We start from the raw sequence: 18,052 nt of genomic DNA, 5'->3' as shown, positions 1-18,052 counted from the left end.
GCACCTAATTCCACTTGATTTCTGTAACAGTTAAGCACCTTGATCCAAATAACCAAATCCATCTAAATAAATAAATAAAAATTGGTCCATGCTCTTTCCCTTCCTGTATAGCAGACAATAATATCACTCTTCTATTAGATTTATATGTGGAGGACAAACACAGGAAAGATGCAGTTCTCAAATACTGTGGATGCTGTGAAAGTATTCGAGGAAGATGATCTAGACTGTTCCTGCCCTAGGTAATCTACAGCTAAAAAGGCTAGGTGAAGACAAGGGGAAAGGATATAGCTTACAAGAGAAGCATGCATGTGGTTAAATGAGAAATGATTAATCCTATTAATGAAAAGTGTAGGACAGAATTTAGGATTAACCAAATCATTTTTTGTGATTGTTTTTGTTTTTCACTTTATTTATTTCTAACCTTCTATTATATCTTGTATGCAGTACACAAAGGTAGATTTGTGATGTGAGTATAGGAGAACTTGAAGTTACTTTGATCACATTTCATGTTTGAGTTTCAGACGCTGCCTTTGGGAAAAAAAAAAAAAAATACTGATTCCTTCTTACCAGGCTTCAGGTCAAATTCTGATGTGTTACACTACAATATTCAGGTGCTTCATTCTTTTATAGATAAGTGGAGAGTCCTGTGATCAGTCTATTTTAGTGAAATTCAATGATTTTCTTTATGAAATAATTTATCTGCTCTTTCAAAACTTTTTAAACGTATCTTGGACAGTAAACCTGTACTTCTGCAAGTCTGAATTTTCAGTCTTGCTCTGTTACTGACAGCATGCACTTTTTGCTTTTAGGTGAAACTAATTCGTGAAATTGCTTCATGCCATGGAATTTTAATTACCTCTTATTCATACATTCGACTGATGCAGGATAACATCCACAGCTATGACTGGCATTATGTGATTTTGGATGAGGGTCACAAAATCCGAAATCCAAATGCTGCAGTAACACTTGCATGCAAGCAGGTACTTTATCAAAAACAGGTGAAAGATTTTCAGTGTGGCGGGGAGGAGGGGCCAGATGTAATAGCCGTATTAAGTTATCATAAAAGCACACATTTGACCATTAAAAAGGAATAAAGCATAAATCACAATGTTCTATATTTGACTATTTAATTTACTTAATATTTTAAATGAGTTTACATCAGTAGATTTATAAAGAAAAACATCAGAAATGTTAAATGGAGTAGGAATTTACCATTAGGAACAAATGTTGAATTAATGTTAATCTTTATTTTCTACTAACAGTTTGTGGGCAATATATTACATAAAATTGTTTATTTTAGTAGCGTGGGGCCATATGTTATAAAATGATAATTCATTGGTGGTAGAATTGAAAATCCTCAGAAGCAGGAATCACTTTATACCATAAGCCATGAAAATGACTTATTTCTGTTTTTGTTTTAATTTTGCTTTGTTTTAATTACTAGTTCCGCACACCCCATCGCATCATCTTGTCTGGCTCTCCTATGCAAAATAACCTAAAGGAGCTCTGGTCCCTCTTTGACTTTATATTCCCAGGGAAACTGGGAACACTACCTGTGTTCATGGAGCAATTTTCTGTTCCAATAACCATGGGAGGATACTCCAATGCCTCTCCTGTGCAGGTAAGTGCATCAAATATATCAGTTCAGTAGAAAAAATGTTATTTTGTTAAGAAACTGACTTTTAAATGTACCTCATGATTTACATTCTAGACGCTTTTTTAGTAGAGTCACATGTATATGTTTTACTTATGCGTATGTGAAAAAAATATTCAACTAAATGAAACAATTTCTTCTATAGAGAGGCGTAGCATATACACAATTGTTTCTTGTCAAGAAAGTTGAAAAGACATAAGTATTCTCTGATAAAAAGTAAAGTTATGCAAGTTGGAGGAGTAATCTCATATTTTGATATATTTAAATAGAACTTTCCTCTTTGATTTCAAGCTTCAGCAAATTGTTTCAGATGCTATTGAGGAATGCTTAAAACAGAAAGCTATTTTCACTTTTTAAAACAAAAATAGGTATCAGAAGTCTGAAAGTATATAAACTAATTTGAAAACAAAATTTATTTGCAATATCTTCTGAATAAATATGCCTATTAATATTTGCATTTACAGTTCTCTACAACTTTGTAAACACATTTCAAGCTTCCTAACAGATAAATCATATAGTAATCTGTAGAATAAAGTTGCATATAAATGCTAACAAATTTGCTTTCTATTAAATATTATTTTTAATGTTTTGCATGTATACATTTCTAAAGTTTTTTCTTGGAGCTTAAATGCCTCCCTTGTCCGAAGCTTAGTAATTTAAAATTGGACAGCTAATTTGTTTTTTTTACATATCAATAATTTAGTGTATTCTTTGTTTTGCTTTAAGAGAAATGAAGGTATTTTTAGCCATTACGTACAGTTAATACCCATCTCACACATCCATTACCCATTATAGAACCATATGCTCCATTTGAGACCAGAGTGACCTTTAGTTTCTGTGATCATGGGGATTTTCTTTTACCGATTTTTTTTTAATAGTCTCAAGCGGACACTAATCTTCACTTATTGTCTAGTAACCACCATTGCTTCAGGCCTTTTTTTGATCTTTGATTTGTATTAGAGGTTATTCATGTGGGTTTTTGGTTCTGTGCAAATTTATACTCAGATTGGTTTTTAAAAGAAATCTTATTTCTGGTCTCAAATTCCACTAACTCACTAAAGATAAATGAGTGGTATCTGAGGAAGAGTTATTCTGTGTTATTGTTGCTATAATGAATTTATTGTAATTCATGTTGTATTGAGTAAATAACTGTAGGTCCACATAAATCATAAAGCATCTCATTTTATGAGGACTTTCCTATTACTAATTATTGAATTTTGCTTTTTGCTAAAATTGATATCAAGAATCAAAGTACAGTTTTTGTTTTTTCTTCCTTTTTCAGGTAAAAACTGCATACAAATGTGCATGTGTGTTACGGGACACCATAAACCCCTACTTGCTGAGAAGAATGAAGGCTGATGTTAAAATGAGCCTTTCGCTTCCAGATAAAAATGAACAGGTTTGCTTATCATTACTACTAGATCTGAGCCCTCTTCCTCCCCCAAATCCAGTCTCTCATGAACATTTGTCAATAATTTGTCCTAATAACAGTTGAAATGCTATTTTAACTGTAGATAATCAAATTTTGAATTTCCATGTACTTTTTAAATCTGGGCTACTGTTAAGAATGCAATCATAAGCAGATCAAACAAATTATATTTTTGTTCTTGTCAGTCACAGGGCATTATGTAAGTTTGACGTAAAGCATAATATTGGGTGCCTTTCAGGATGTAAATACTTTTTTTTTTTTTTTTCCATTTTAACTCATCAAACCACCTGAAAAATCATTAAATGCTCACACTCAAATGCTAATGACAGTACAGGTTACGTTTACTAACCTGTTGTTTTCACAGGAGGTTCTGAGAATTTGCAATTTGTAAGGGACAAATTTGTAAGGCACCGTGAGAATTGTTTCCTATAAAAGTAGCTTTGAGGGAATGTCAACACTGCACAGATACCTCATTAAAATTGAAAAATGGCAGCTCCTCCGAAACTAAAATTTGGGAGGAAAAAACAACTGGGAAATGGCACAGAAAATATGATGAAACCCATCTCAGTGTTTATGTTCATTCTCTAAAAATTCTAACAAATGTTTATTTCTAGTGGTCTCTACAATATCTTTTAATTCAGTATTTCAGTGTGTTAGATGTGTCTGTAAGGTTTATTTGTAGCATGTTCCACATTGTAAAACTTTAAAATTTGTTCAGTTTGGAGTTTACACGTTGGACTTGAGCTGTTTGTTTGTTTTGTTTTGGTAGGTCCTCTTTTGTCGTTTGACAGATGAGCAGCGTCAAGTCTACCAAAATTTCATTGACTCTAAAGAAGTCTACCAGATTCTCAGTGGAGACATGCAGGTTGGTATTAATTAAGGTTGATGACAGGTAGAAGGTAGAGGTTGATGGATTAAGTCATGGATTGACCTCGCATTCTTTTAGCTGGATTCTGAACAGAAAGAAAAACATATTCATCTCAGTTCTGCTTTTGTGGATATTTGCTTTTTTTCCTAGAACTGTTTCATGGAATACATAGAGTAAGTGGTTCCTATGTAATGACGTGACCAGATAAAAGTAGGAATGGAATGGGCTTCAGGATATGTTTGTGGTCCTGGGAACAAATTAACGGCTTATTAGATGACCCGCAGTAGATAACTGTATGCATGCTTTCATCCAACTGCAAATGCAAAGCAAAGGAAGAGTAATTTGCCCTGAAAGTACACATTAGGTATGGGAACTTCTTGATGCAACAGTTGATGATTTCAGTCTTAGTATATACCAGAGCAAATAACAAGCATCCTTGTTATTGTCTTCGTAGTCACTTCAACATTGTTTGACTCAATCCTCACAACGTAGGTGTTGAAATTGCCATGGCAAGGATGACAGCAGTAATAGAAATATAGTTTCAAATGCCTGCTGTTGCCTGTGTTAAAGGTCTGCTATTCCTTGTTATTCTTACATTTCATACATTTGGTCCATTTGACATTTGTATACATGCAGTGGACGCTTTTCACTCCCGTTTTAGCTGTAGGGCACAGATCTATTTTTTGTAATAAGGATATTATTTTTGTTGTTGTTGTTATAATGCATTATTTACTACATTTCCTTATCTTGTGAACTGTGAAGTCTTTTCTCCCCTCACCCTCAGTGACTCTAGCTAGTTGCATGGTCATTACAGCCATGTATATTGCAATGCTAAACAAAGCAGATATTGACCTGACCCTTGTTTTGACTTTTTTTCCAGATCTTGCAATGGTACAGGGGACAAGTTTCGTTGAGTGGACAGCAATTTTAGTTATCACAATGAAAATTATTTTGAGGAGCTTGAGCTCCTTATATATAATAATGCCTTTAAGAGGCAGCTTGTACAAGACTATCTGCAGAAATTTGCTAAGGTGTTACAAAATAGGCTCTCATATTTGCTAGAGATTTGAAATTTTTTTTACAGTGAATGTCAGTGTTATTGTTGGATGTTTTGTGATGACACCTATGAATCCCAGCTGAAAAAACAAAACCCCATTGTTGTCCAGATAGACCGTAGATTGTGTGCTGGCACATCCAATTTTTAGTGGTGGAAGATTGATTCTTTCAAACTTTTTTTTTTTTTATGAGTCCCCATTATATCAGATGAGTTAATAACACTTGTTATATTATTGAATAAATAACTGAATAAAACTCTTCTAACATGGCATCAAAAGTGATGGTTTCCAGCATCATGTGTTTGTTTAAATGTGTTCACATATCTGTTCTTTGTTACCATGTATTCTGGTGGGCATGCTTCCTAGTAAGAACTTTAATACGTTACTTTAATAGAACAAACTTGATAGATTTTTTTTTTTTTTTTGAATAGGAATAGTCTGACCATGAGCTATAGCTAGGGACTGCTTCTGCTAATGTGGAAATTGTTGCAGAATACACTTAACCTTGTCATCAGAATAGGTTCACTGTTACGTATTTTCATTGACCTTCTCTTGTACTGCTTTTTCCCAAGAAGTTCCATGATACAAGTGTTGGCATCCATTTTTCTCTCTAAAGAGCAAACCACTATTAAAAACACTCTTCTTGATGATGATTAGATGAATACATTATTTTTTTTTCTTGTTCTTAGCCACAACTCACATAGCTACAAGTATTTGTCAAGGATTTTTTTTTCCTGTATTCTTTAGGTTTTCCCAGGACTAGTAGCTTTGAGGAAGATTTGCAACCACCCTGACCTCTTCTCTGGTGGTCCCAGGATTTTGAAGGGTGTACCAGATGCTGAAGTGGAGGAAGCAGATCAGTTTGGATTTTGGAAACGCTCTGGAAAAATGATAGTGGTAGAGTCTTTGCTGAAAATATGGCACAAGCAAGGTCATAGAGTGTTGTTTTTCACTCAGTCGAGACAAGTAAGAGGACCTAATTGTTTTTACTTTAGTTGTTAGTAAAACTGAAAAAGTGTGTGTTTCTTCCAATACGGCTTGTAATTAAAAACAGACTTGTTCTTTTATGGTGTCCTTCTAATAAAATTAATATTATGTTATTGGGGAAAAAATGTAATGTCTTTGGAATAACTGGAGACCAGTTCCAAAGCTCATAAGCTTTACTGGAATGACAGTGTTGTGGCAAGTGTTGCCCAAATTGAATATATTGGGCCAAAGCTTCAGTCAGTTGTACCCATACATGTATAATACCAGACTGAAGCAGCAGTGATGTATTTATTGTCCCTTCTGCACAATTTCAGGATAGAACTGGTAGTCTGTTACATCTAATCCTGGGAATTGCATGTTTTGGGCCAGCATAACCTTCATTCATTTTCCCCGAATTTTCATGATTTTGTCTTGGTTCTGTGGATTTCCTGGAATGCTGCACCACTTACCTGGTTAAATTATCTTGAGACCACAGCTCATGGTTTCCCACACCAAATACAAACATTCCAGTCTTGTATTCAGCAATGAAATAACTATTCTTTTGTTTACTCCAATTGCATATGTTGATGAATTTTCTGCTCACGTTATATTCACAAGTTGTTGGTTATTTTTCTTGTTTATTTGATTGGCACAGTAATCAGTACCGGAAATTCTCATGACTTAATCAGAGTTGCAGTCTTCACATCTGGATTTCATTAACTTTTTTTTTCCTATCACAACAGATGTTGCAGATCCTTGAAGCCTTTGTGAGAGACAGAAGCTATTCCTACCTCAGGATGGATGGCACCACAACAATAGCTTCCAGACAGCCCCTTATAACAAGATATAATGAGGTGAGATGTTGCATCCTATACGCTAATTAGTGTGCATAATACCTAGGCTTACCTTGAATTCTTGGCACTCCTTTTTGGTCTGTTTTTAGACTCATAATATTTTGAGTTGCAAGGGACCCACTAGGATCAAAAAACATTACTACTTCAAGTTTGAGACACAAAACTGGGAGTTCAGTCAAATTAAACCACTTTCTTAGTGTAAGGGGAAAAGCGTCATCTTTTTTTCATACAAGTTGTGTTTTCTGCTAAGAAAAAAGGAAAAAGAAAAAGGGTTGAAGGAAGGAAAAAGAATTTTTTGTTGGGCAACAGTAAATTAAATCTAGATCAAACTACTTTTACTTGTCAAAAGAGATATTAAATAAATGAGGAAACTTCTTCTTCTTGTCTCCCTTTTGTATTTTTGCAAATAATAATAATAAAAGAATCCAGAAAATAATGAAAATGATCTTGTGCTTTGGTAATTCTTTTAGTAATTTCTATCTTGCATTATAGGATAAATCCATATTTATTTTTCTTCTGACAACTCGTGTTGGTGGTATTGGAGTCAACTTAACTGGTGCTGACCGGGTTATTATTTATGATCCTGACTGGAATCCCAGTACAGACACACAGGTGAGTTTGGTCCATTGCATTCCATTTACCAGCTGAGTTGAAATAAAAGTGAAGATGATATGACATCAATAGTGTTAAAGCAGTATGTTGCTGCTCCCTAAGTTGCTGCTGCCAGCAATGGTCAATTAGGGGACAGCTCCACATTATGATTGCTCTTGTGGCAAAGCCAATTTAAGCGGTTCCCACCACATCCCCTTTATGCTGTTAGATCTTACCACTCTTCAGTACTGTCGATTCATATAATCAGAATTTAGCAAAACAAACAGTTGAAGTGGACTGTAGGTTTTTGTATTTTTTTTTCCAAATAAATAAACAGACTAGATGTTTCTCAAGGAAGAGTATAACTGCTGTTGAACAGGCATGGCTGTTTCTGGTGGCGATGAAGGGTAAGAAAAGGAGAACAAATAATATTGCTTAAATTGGGTTTGTCAATAAATAATGATATGTAGCTGTGTCCTTAGGAGAAGCTGCTTTTAAGCCAACACCTTAACGGAATTGTTGTTTATTTGATGATGCTATGAGACTCTGCATTATCAGATCCCTTAACAGTATGCAGAGCTTACATGTTTGAGAGTTAAAAAAAGATTTCTGGTAGAAATCCTGCATAACTCTGAGATCTGCAAGTGTGCAGTCTGACCTGGAGTGGTCTGTTTTAGTGGTTGGTTCAAGATGTTTGTTCAATAAAAGCTTTCAGTTGAGAAAAAGGAGCAAAATTCAAAGGAAATATATATAAGTAGATCTCTTTTGGAACAAGCCTGTAACATATCTATCTGGGATATATACTTAGAACTCAGACATGAGTTCTAATTTTAAGATACTAATTTATTCTTTGAGATTCCAAAATAGAACTCTTGGTACAATTGTATTCTTGTCTTTCTACATAGATAAGCTTTCTAAATTGTTTTCCTCTCCTTCTGAATTAGTTGTCTTAATGCTGTAGAAATACCATAGCTATTAACTTTTTGAACTATTTGTTAAATGTCCAATCTAGGTTTGAAACAGTGGTATCCCGGGTGTCAAATACTTGTCTAGGAGACTAATGTCTGGTAACCAAACCTTTTGGATTTCAGGCTCGGGAACGTGCTTGGAGAATAGGTCAAAAGAAACAAGTGACCGTGTACAGGCTTCTCACTGCAGGTACTATTGAAGAGAAGATATACCACAGGTCAGTCAAAATGATTCCTTGAATACAGCCCTGTGCTCAAGAAAATGTTTGCAGCTAATCTGAGGTTGTGTAACATTTAAACACCTGTGTATGTGCTCACATGGAATGTAACCCTCAACTTTGGTCATGATAGTCATGGAAAACTTTAAAATTTCTTCTGATAAATAGGCTTTCAATATTACACACACACTGATACTGCCTCTCTGGCTCCGAGACCCCTTGTAAATCTGTTCTAGCAGATGTGTCCCACCCATTTAGAATTCACTGTAAATTAGAGCTGCTTATTCAGAACATGAGAATTGATGAGTCTGAGGTGTAATTTGAAATCAACAAGTTTTTTGTTATCCATACGATATGTAAGGATGTATGCAGTATGTATGTGTGTTTGCTGTTCTTCAAGCCAATTTGATTTTATTCCCAAATTGTTCCAAAATGCAAGAACTAAACTCCCAGAACTGCCAATCATGTTTGTTATTTATTCCAAAATATAGCTAAAGCCTTAAAGTGCTTGCATTTCTGAATCAATTAAATCTTTTTGTTTGCTCTCCCGTTCAGCTTTCTTGGTAGTTAGCTTCACTCATATGAATTCCAAATGAACAACATACATGGGAGTCCTCTGGCTAGAACAGGAGTATCCTCTTTGAAAATGCAGATGAATGGAAAGCTCTAAATAATGAAGTACCAGCACTTATTGAGTTCATTTTTTTTCTCTGCTTTACCACATTGACACAAAGCATCCGCTGTTGGTTGGCTTGCATCCCTCTGGCATACACGTGTTTGAGCAACACTGACCACATCTAGGAAGTGGGTTCTAAGGGTCAGGACAGCCGTCAGAAATAAAATTAATTTCCAGACCAGTCAGTGGACTTCATGCTTTAAGCAAGTTGTCTTTTCCCCTTGCCTTGTTTTCCTGCTCGCAAATATGTGATCTCACTTGCAGGAACCTATGAAGCTCAATTAATTCTGGAAAACTAAAAAGATGGGTGCACTACAGTACCTGGTACCTATGTTTGAACATAGTTTTTGCCAGTTGGATTTTAAAATAGCTTCCCTGTTTAAGACCAGCAGAGCTAAAACAAACATTTTCTGAGAAGTGATTCCCATCCCTTCTTGGGGATGCGTGTTTTTTTTTTGTTTGTTTGTAGAGGAAAACAATGCTCATTGTAATCAAAAGTTACATAGTATAAACATGGCATAAAAGTAGATCTACCAATACTAGCAGACTTTTTGCAGCTTAATTCCCCTCAGAATTTGTTTTGTTCAGTCCTCTATAAATGGTCTGTATTTTCTCTTCCTCGCAACCCCAATTCTGCTTTCTCTTTTCACTGGTTGTCATCCAGTCCTCACCATCAGACTGTGAACTACACTGCTGCTCTTGATCCCTTCAACCAACTGAACTATGAAAATGTCATTTTAACAAGAAATTGTTTTTCACTGAAAGAGCTTTTTGGATAGTTTTATTGTGATATATGCAAGCTTTTCAATTTTAATGGACAAAAAAAAATTCTAGCTGTGAAGTTATTTATTGCTTAGTTAATGGATGCCTCACAGGACATTTCAAGATGGTGGTTACCTGTTGTGTTATGGGATTGTTGTGAAACAGTAAATCCCCGTGTTTAACAATTTAGTTGGTTGTTTGAAAGTTACTAACTCAAGATTGTCTTTTGGAAACTAACATCATCTTCCCACTGCTTAATCATTCTGCAGGGTAACATTAGTGCTTATACAGTTTTCTTTTTAAGTACTATATTCAGTACTTAAACATAGCTAGACATTGTTTCATGCACAGAGTACTTTTTTTCTTTTTTTAGACAAATCTTCAAACAGTTTTTAACAAACAGAGTGCTGAAAGACCCTAAGCAGAGGCGCTTTTTCAAATCCAATGATCTTTATGAGCTTTTTACTCTGAGCAGCCCAGATGTGTCTCAGGGGACAGAAACAAGTGCAATTTTTGCAGGTACACTCTTTTCTAATCTCTTAAATAGGAAAAAAAATGTTTGAAGTATTTGATAAATTGATATTAATTTTATTCATCCCTCAGGTACTGGTTCAGATGTTCAAGTCCCAAAACACCAACTGAAACGGAAACATGAAAAGCCATCTGATGGTGACACTTCGAAAGGTGGTCTCCATCTTGGAAGAAGCAGCTCACCAAAGTACAGCAAGTCATCCAATTCCTACTCAACCAGCCACATGACAAATTCTTCTAAAGCAATAGAAACAAGTGAGGAAACCAAAGGAAATTTGGAAACCTTTAACCAAAATAGCTATGCAAAAGATAATGCACAGGCTGCTACTAATATAAATTCATTGAATAAAAACAAGGAGGAAAGCTTGGAAACAGATGACAAATGTATGTCCCAGTCATTGCCAGGTGATACAGGGTCTTCAGAGAATGCCAACTCTCTAAACATCATGGTTACTGATGAAATACATGGAGCAGCTAATGTAAATGTCGAGGGAGATCTTACCCTTGCATGTAGTGCAGCTGGCTCTTGGGAAAAGCAGGTTGCTAAAACTGAAGATGGGCAATTGGACAATAATCATTATAAATGTACCTCAAAAACCAAGCATAAGGTGGATGTGCTGTCACATGAGAGCCACAAAGATAAGTCTAAGAAGAAACATCACAAAGATGCCAAGTTTGAAGGGGAGCGTATTCCTCATCTAGTGAAACAAAAGCGCTACAGAAAGGAGGACAGCGAAGAGAAGGAAGAAGATCCAAAGAAAAATGACGATTATGTCTTAGAGAAACTCTTCAAAAAATCAGGTAACTGTTCAACAGTGCCAGACTATTTAAACAGAGGTATACAAAGCTTATATAAGTGAGGAAGGGAGTCATCCTGTTACTGTGATTGTTAGAGTTACAATACAAAATGTACTGTATCTGTTCTGTTACTGTAGTGACATGTTAAAATGTTCATTGTTGAAATGCTTAGATTATAAATGTACTAATTACCTTGGCACAAACAGCCAGCCTTCCAGAAACTTTTGGATGTGAAAGTAATACAGTGGTTCTTCTGGAAATAAGCGTGTAACCAACCTTCATTTAGACAAGAGTTTCACTTTTGTCTGTACTGTCCATAACAATAGAAATGATCAATTTACCCACATAATTGCTAAGTCTTTTGTGAATAATGACCTCATCAGCACACCAGAAGTGGTTTGCTGTCAAATTGATTGCTCAACTGATAGAAGGGGGATCTCTTACTAGAAATGACTATACTGAAGTGCTGAATATAATCGATCTGAAAATGAAAAAAAAAAAAAAAAGTGATTGTGGCTTTCACTTAAATGGTAAATATTTAATTTTACAAATTAATGTGTAAATTAACAGGTGTCCTCCTTCACCTTTTTTTGTGTGCTCTGTTTGCTAGGAGTGCACAGTGTTATGAAGCATGATGCCATTATAGAAGCTTCCAATGCAGATTATGTGCTGGTAGAAGCAGAAGCAAACAGAGTGGCCCAGGATGCCCTGAGAGCATTAAAAGTTTCTCGACAGCGATGTTTAGGAGCTGCTTCTGGTGTGCCAACCTGGACAGGCACAAGTGGTCTTTCAGGTGCACCAGCAGGAACAAAGTAAGTTCGCTTCTTATGCTGCTTATCCAAAAATAGAAGAGTTCCTTAGAATGCTGTAGGTTTAAAAAATATATATTTTTTTGCACCTTGTATTTGTAGTAACATGCATCAACATGGAGTTTCATTTTTATGTTTAATAAAAACAGAATGACATGTTATTACAAAGTTAGGAAGATGTCCATTCTGAAGTACAAAGAAAACATTCCTCTTGCATGGTAAGAGTGGAGAGAGGTTGGCATAACACTCTTAAGAACCCTATAATGCAAACCCAATCGGTGTCTTTGGCAAAAGAATCTTAATCGTTTTGAGAGGGATGTTTATAGAGTTAATTCTTTTGCATGTTTAGGAGTCGGTTTGGTCAAAAAAGAAACCTTATGCTGCTTTCTTCGCGTTCTACTTGTGTATCACCTGGGAGAAAGAATAAGGTAAGAGACACAAGCTAGTATTCCTCTTCTGATAGCTGATATATGTGAAGTTCTGATTCATGCAACAAATCTTATTCATAATGTAGGTGTACATGATTATGTAGTTCTAGAATTTTTAGTCTCTCAATAATGTGATTTTTCATTTTTTAATATAGCATCTTGATAAAGTCTAATCAAGTACAGCAAACTGCAGCATGCTCTGAGATGAGAACGTACTCTTTGTTGTGTATTTTGGATGTGTAGCTTCTGTGTGCTCACATGTTGTTTGTCTAAATTGCAGGCAGATTTGTGTTCAACAGATTCAGTGTATCTCAAAATCCATAGTCTGTATTTTTATTTGCAGGATGCGGATACAATAAAGAAAGAAAATGTAAGGAGTAGTAGTTCCAGTACACACTTCGATGGAAAATCAGAAACAGGAGAATCATCATCCAGTGCATTAGAGTCTTCATCCTTATTAGCTAAGATGAGGGCAAGAAACCACCTTATTTTACCACAGAGGACAGAGAGTGAGGGAGATGAGAATCTTCACGAAGCACCCACTCCAGCTGCAGTTTCAACAGAATACGATGAATTGCTGGTGGATGTGCGGAACTTCATAGCATTCCAGGCCCGTGTGGACGGTGAGGCTAGTACTCAGGAAATACTGCAGGAATTTGACTCCAAACTGCCTGCCGCACAGTCTTGCGTCTTTAGAGAACTTCTCCGCAATCTCTGCACCTTCCATAGAAGCCCTAATGGTGAGGGTGTCTGGAGACTGAAGCCAGAATTCCGCTGACCTCTGTCAAGAGAAGGCACCTGTCTGCACTTGGCCAACACTCTGCTTTCAGAGACTTGGTGTTTGTCTCTTGAGATGAGGAATTCTTTCATGTTTGTGATTTAATACTTGACTTGAACAGACAGCGAAGCAGCATTCATTGCAGGCTTAAAGCTGGCTTCATTTCTGATTTAAGCTGTTTATATGAAAGTGCCACCTACCTCATAGGTGAAATGGTACAAAATATCAGCACCTTTTCTTTAAAAGAAATCTTAATATAAATAGGATGAAGAACACCTACTGATATTTTACTGCAATAAAAACCATGGATGTTGCCATGGGCTATAAGACTTTTATTTGATTTCTGTGAAATTCCAAGAACTACTTTCTCAATTTTCTATATATTACTTGAGTAGTCATTAGGCACATAGTGTACCATCCAAATTAAATAAATAAATAGTGGTCAGCATGAGAGATTCACTTGTACTGACAAAGTTATCTAAATCACTAAGAAGCTTTCATTCCTAGTGAAAATTTGCTCTTAATGTTGCTGCTTTCATTGTTGCCAGCATCTAACTAATGTGTGTAACTTATATCACTAATTAACTTGGAAAATATATTTTTTTTTTGCCACAGAGGTTTGATCACAAAAATTGAAAGTCTAGAAGGATATTGAGATCACTGGAAGTTGCTAATTATGGAAAACTGATTAGATTATGGAAAACTCATTTACCCCATAGTCATTGATTTGGTCACAGTCCTGTACACAGTTAACAGTTGCTCAGTACAATAATTCTTACCAGTGGGGTAACAGTAACTATTGTGTTTGTCAGGGGTTGTGGACTAATAATTGAGATGCCATGAAATGTTTGCAGGTCTCGTTGTAATTGACACTGAAAATTTTCAAATTCTCTGTTAGCACTTAGCCTTCATCAAGGTACAAGATTGTGAAATGTTATTTGGTCAGAGAGGGAATGATTTCACTATATTTTGCTGCACATAATCACTTGTGGTTAGACAGAGTCATAATAGTAGTGTACACAGAAGTCACAGGTCATACCTTTCTGTAGATAGGGAAAAATCTTGGTCTTCCTGCCAGTCAGACAAGCTCTAAGTCAATACCTGTTTTTTTTCCAAGGAAGGAAAAAGTGGATTATTTGTGGCAAACCCAAGTACTATGCTGGGTCCGTCTTCAGAGTGCTGGTGTGCTAGGTGAAGAAATCTTGAGGGGAAAAAAAAAAGTTGTAAGAGCAAAATGGTCTTATTTTTGCAGCAATGTTAAACTACTGTATGATTTAAACTAGCGACAGTTAAATTAAATGTGCCTAATGTCCTTCCTGTCCCTAAACTATTGAGAAAAGGGAAACCTGAGTTACCTTTATTTTATTTTGTACAGTATGAAATTATCTTGTTTATTTCAAGTACAAATATTGAAAGGTGAACGGTGAAGCAGGAGTACAAATTGGGTTCCTTTGTACTAAAGAAAGGTGGTCTTTAAGATACTTCAGTGGCTTTTCTTCTTTTTACTCTGTGTTAAAGGTTCTGTGAATATTTGTAAAAAAAAAAAAAAAAAGTGGCCCTTCACTGTTTCAAAAACTGGTTGGTTATCTTTTCATAGATTGGGATTGGAGAGGACAGATGGTAGAAGAGTCTGCTTTTCGTCCTCATGGTATTTGAAAGTGGGACTTGCACCTTTTCCTGACATCTTTTTCTGTTTCCATTTATATTTATTTATATTCTTTCTTTCAGGGAAAGATGAAACCAAGAATCTAGGTTGCAATCACAAAACAAAAAATGCTTAGAAAATTGTATATCTTTGAGATCCATGACTTAAAATGGATTAGTAAAAGAGTAAAACCAACCCATTCTTGCTGTTCTCTCCAAAGCTACAGGGGATTCCAGTTGGATTTGTGTAACATTCCTCCACACACACATGCATCCTTATCCATGTCCCAGGAACAATCCAGGAATTCTGCTGACAAAGCTGCTGTTGTCACCTTAGTTGTCAGTTCTGGTGTCCTGTTTTATTTACTACTTTCAGTCTTAAAGACAGTTTCTGTACTAAGGAGAGTTTGGAACTTTTTACTGATGATCTGTTGATGTAAATGGACTTGCATGTGCTTTTATAAATCCTTGGCTTTTATGGACTTATTAAAAAAAAGCAAAAGCAAAAATCTGTTCCAGAAGTCTTCCTGTGTTGTGGGGAGGATGGAGTGGGGGAGACATCTTTTCCTGCAGTGTGGCTCTGTGACTAAATGATTCTAATTATCTTTAAGTACAATTCCATTTTTCATACAACTTCAAATTATGCATCCTAGCAACTAGATTTTTCCAGTACTAGTGGATATTTAAAAGACTGAATGAATATTGGTATAATACTCAATATGTGTATTTTTAAGTGATTCATTAAAAAAAAAAAAAAAAGTGTAAGATTAAAGGTCTACAGACTGATTTTTAGGTGAAAGTTGTTCTGCAATAGCTGAGACACATTTACAGTAGAAGAGTTATTTTGAATAATCCTCCTTTTATTCCAGAATAGATGTTTTATCTCTTCTGTTGTTATTTCTTTAATTTACCTGTGTAACATGAATTCCCTTCATACCTTTAAAGAAGATCTGAAGCAGGTCCTGACTAATGAATGATGATGTAGTCAATGCATTTACCATCAAATAGTTTATAAATATGGAATATTTTCAAAAGCTTGTATTTCAACCTTTTCAGTTTCCACTTATTCAATGCTGCACTCAGTAGTTGTTACTTTATTTGTGTTACAATTTTTCTTACCTCAACAAAAAGGAGATAAAGATCAAAATTCAGACATTAATTTAGGAATGAAGTTGAAATCATTAAATCTTTTTTAAGGAAAGCCATTTCAGCATGCAACAGCATAATCTTCAGAAACAAACAAACGAACAAAAAAAGCTACACTACGAGGAACTACTGAAAATTTATTTCCTGTAAAGACACTAAAAGCCGCTATGCACCATGGTACTCCAAAATTGTCATGCATTTGCATGCATGACATGTCATGCCAATGTAGATAATGTGACTTACTACCCACACAGCTCAGCAGGGGAAAAATAAATAAAAAGCTAGAAAGCTAAATAGCAAAAACTTGGATTGTTCCATAAGCAGTTGTGGGGACTGTGTACACAATTTCCTGGATAAAATATTCCACATCGGTATCTCAACAACAAAAGTTAAATCTTTAATTATTCTCATTCGTATTTTAAGCCAGAAGTATTTGTAAGGGAGGTGAGCTCTAGTGTTTTTTTATGATGTTTTGCTTACCTTTCTTTCAAGCATTTATTCTAATTTTTTCATCCTTTTGCTGAACAGTTGAGTGGGTTGACCATTCTTTCTTGGTGTAAGAATTAAATTCTGACCTGGTGATTCTACTGAAGATTATAGGTGGTTGACTTATGTACAAAAATGCTCCACAGAAATGTTAGCAATTTTTGCCAACAGAAATTAGTTAGCAAAATTGCCAACAGAAATGTTAGCAAGATGCCAAATGCATAGGAGGATAAAAATGGTAATTAAAAATGAAGGAGAGTATTTTTAAATACTTAACTTAGTGTGCTCTCAGCCCCTTCTTGGAGGGCTACACCACGTGGAGGACTGAGTCTACTACAGCTAATAGATGTTATCCTCGCAAGTAAGGTGCGTACATGATTGAAATGGTCACTGTTAATTTTTCTCTGATTTCTGTGTGCTCATGGATACTGCTGCATGGAAAGGACAATTACAGGTGAGTTGTGTTCCTGGAAAGAGAGCCTGTTGCACAAGTTTTTTTGTTTGTTTGTTTTCAGGAAGAATAATCACAGAGACTCCATTTTTGGCTGAACTCCAGATACAGTTTGCGGTGTTTGATGTTTTTCAAAAAAAAAAAAAAAAAAAAGGTGATGGCATTGATTTTGGTAGCCATTTGAAGGCACTTTCATGTCTTGGTTTCCTATTCTTGGTAATTGCAGCATAGTTAAAGCTAAGTAGGAAGTACTCTTGGTCATACTGATGTTAGTCTGCAGTTGAAGCAGGGTGGGTGTATGTGTGTGTGTTATTTACCTGTTAACTCTGATGGTGAATGAATACTGCCAGGATCAATAATTCCCCATTATTAGTATGTAAGGAAAAAAAAAATAAAACTTTAGGAGGGAGAAGAATGTTTGGCATTTGCTAAGATTGAGCAGACATAAGATCTGTTCAGTAAACTATTATACTGTTGTAAAACTGAAAACAAGAAAGGAATCCTAGTAACAGCATTCATGGAGAGGTAGGGAATTTTCCAATGTATTTTAAAATACTACACACTGAGATCCTTTTATATGAGATCTTTTTATTGGTATCTTTAAAAAAATAAATCACACTTTCTCAGTGGAGGAAAAAAAATGTCCAGGCAGGCATCATACAAGTAGAAAAAGCAGTGTGAAAGTTATTGTTACACATTGTGTCCTTCAAGGAAAGCTGTCACAGAAAACAGCATTTGTGCAATTAATTTCACAAGTCTTTTAGAAAACAGCAACTTACGTTTTTTCAAAATGGTAACACTTTGCTCCAACAACTATCTAGCATGATGCAGTTTCTCATGCTGATTGAAGCTGTGCTTTCTCAGATGATAATGATGGTGAAAAGGTGAGGTATTAAGAGACCCTGTAGAAACTTTACCCAAACTTGGCTTACTCCTGCCA

General features: G+C 35.5%; 1 protein-coding gene across 3 annotated transcripts in view; it reads left to right on the top strand.

Moving 5' to 3' along the window:
* ERCC6 (ERCC excision repair 6, chromatin remodeling factor) overlaps positions 1-15,538 on the top strand; it is a 48,242-nt gene extending 32,704 nt beyond the window's left edge. For all 3 annotated transcript variants that reach the window (XM_068688006.1, XM_068688007.1, XM_068688008.1), the window contains exons 9-21: positions 810-980; positions 1,445-1,621; positions 2,937-3,053; positions 3,853-3,948; positions 5,754-5,972; positions 6,716-6,826; positions 7,319-7,438; positions 8,509-8,603; positions 10,415-10,560; positions 10,645-11,373; positions 11,981-12,182; positions 12,529-12,607; positions 12,951-15,538. In XM_068688006.1, coding sequence (XP_068544107.1) covers positions 810-980; positions 1,445-1,621; positions 2,937-3,053; positions 3,853-3,948; positions 5,754-5,972; positions 6,716-6,826; positions 7,319-7,438; positions 8,509-8,603; positions 10,415-10,560; positions 10,645-11,373; positions 11,981-12,182; positions 12,529-12,607; positions 12,951-13,385 — 2,697 coding nt within the window. In that variant the 3' untranslated portion in view covers positions 13,386-15,538. The remainder of the gene's footprint in view (positions 1-809; positions 981-1,444; positions 1,622-2,936; positions 3,054-3,852; positions 3,949-5,753; positions 5,973-6,715; positions 6,827-7,318; positions 7,439-8,508; positions 8,604-10,414; positions 10,561-10,644; positions 11,374-11,980; positions 12,183-12,528; positions 12,608-12,950) is intronic.
* The last annotated feature ends 2,514 nt before the right edge of the window (positions 15,539-18,052 follow it).

Source organism: Anas acuta, chromosome 7, assembly GCF_963932015.1.
Source record: "Anas acuta chromosome 7, bAnaAcu1.1, whole genome shotgun sequence".
NCBI lineage: Eukaryota > Metazoa > Chordata > Aves > Anseriformes > Anatidae > Anas > Anas acuta.
This window is presented reverse-complemented; position numbering and strand designations above follow the sequence as displayed.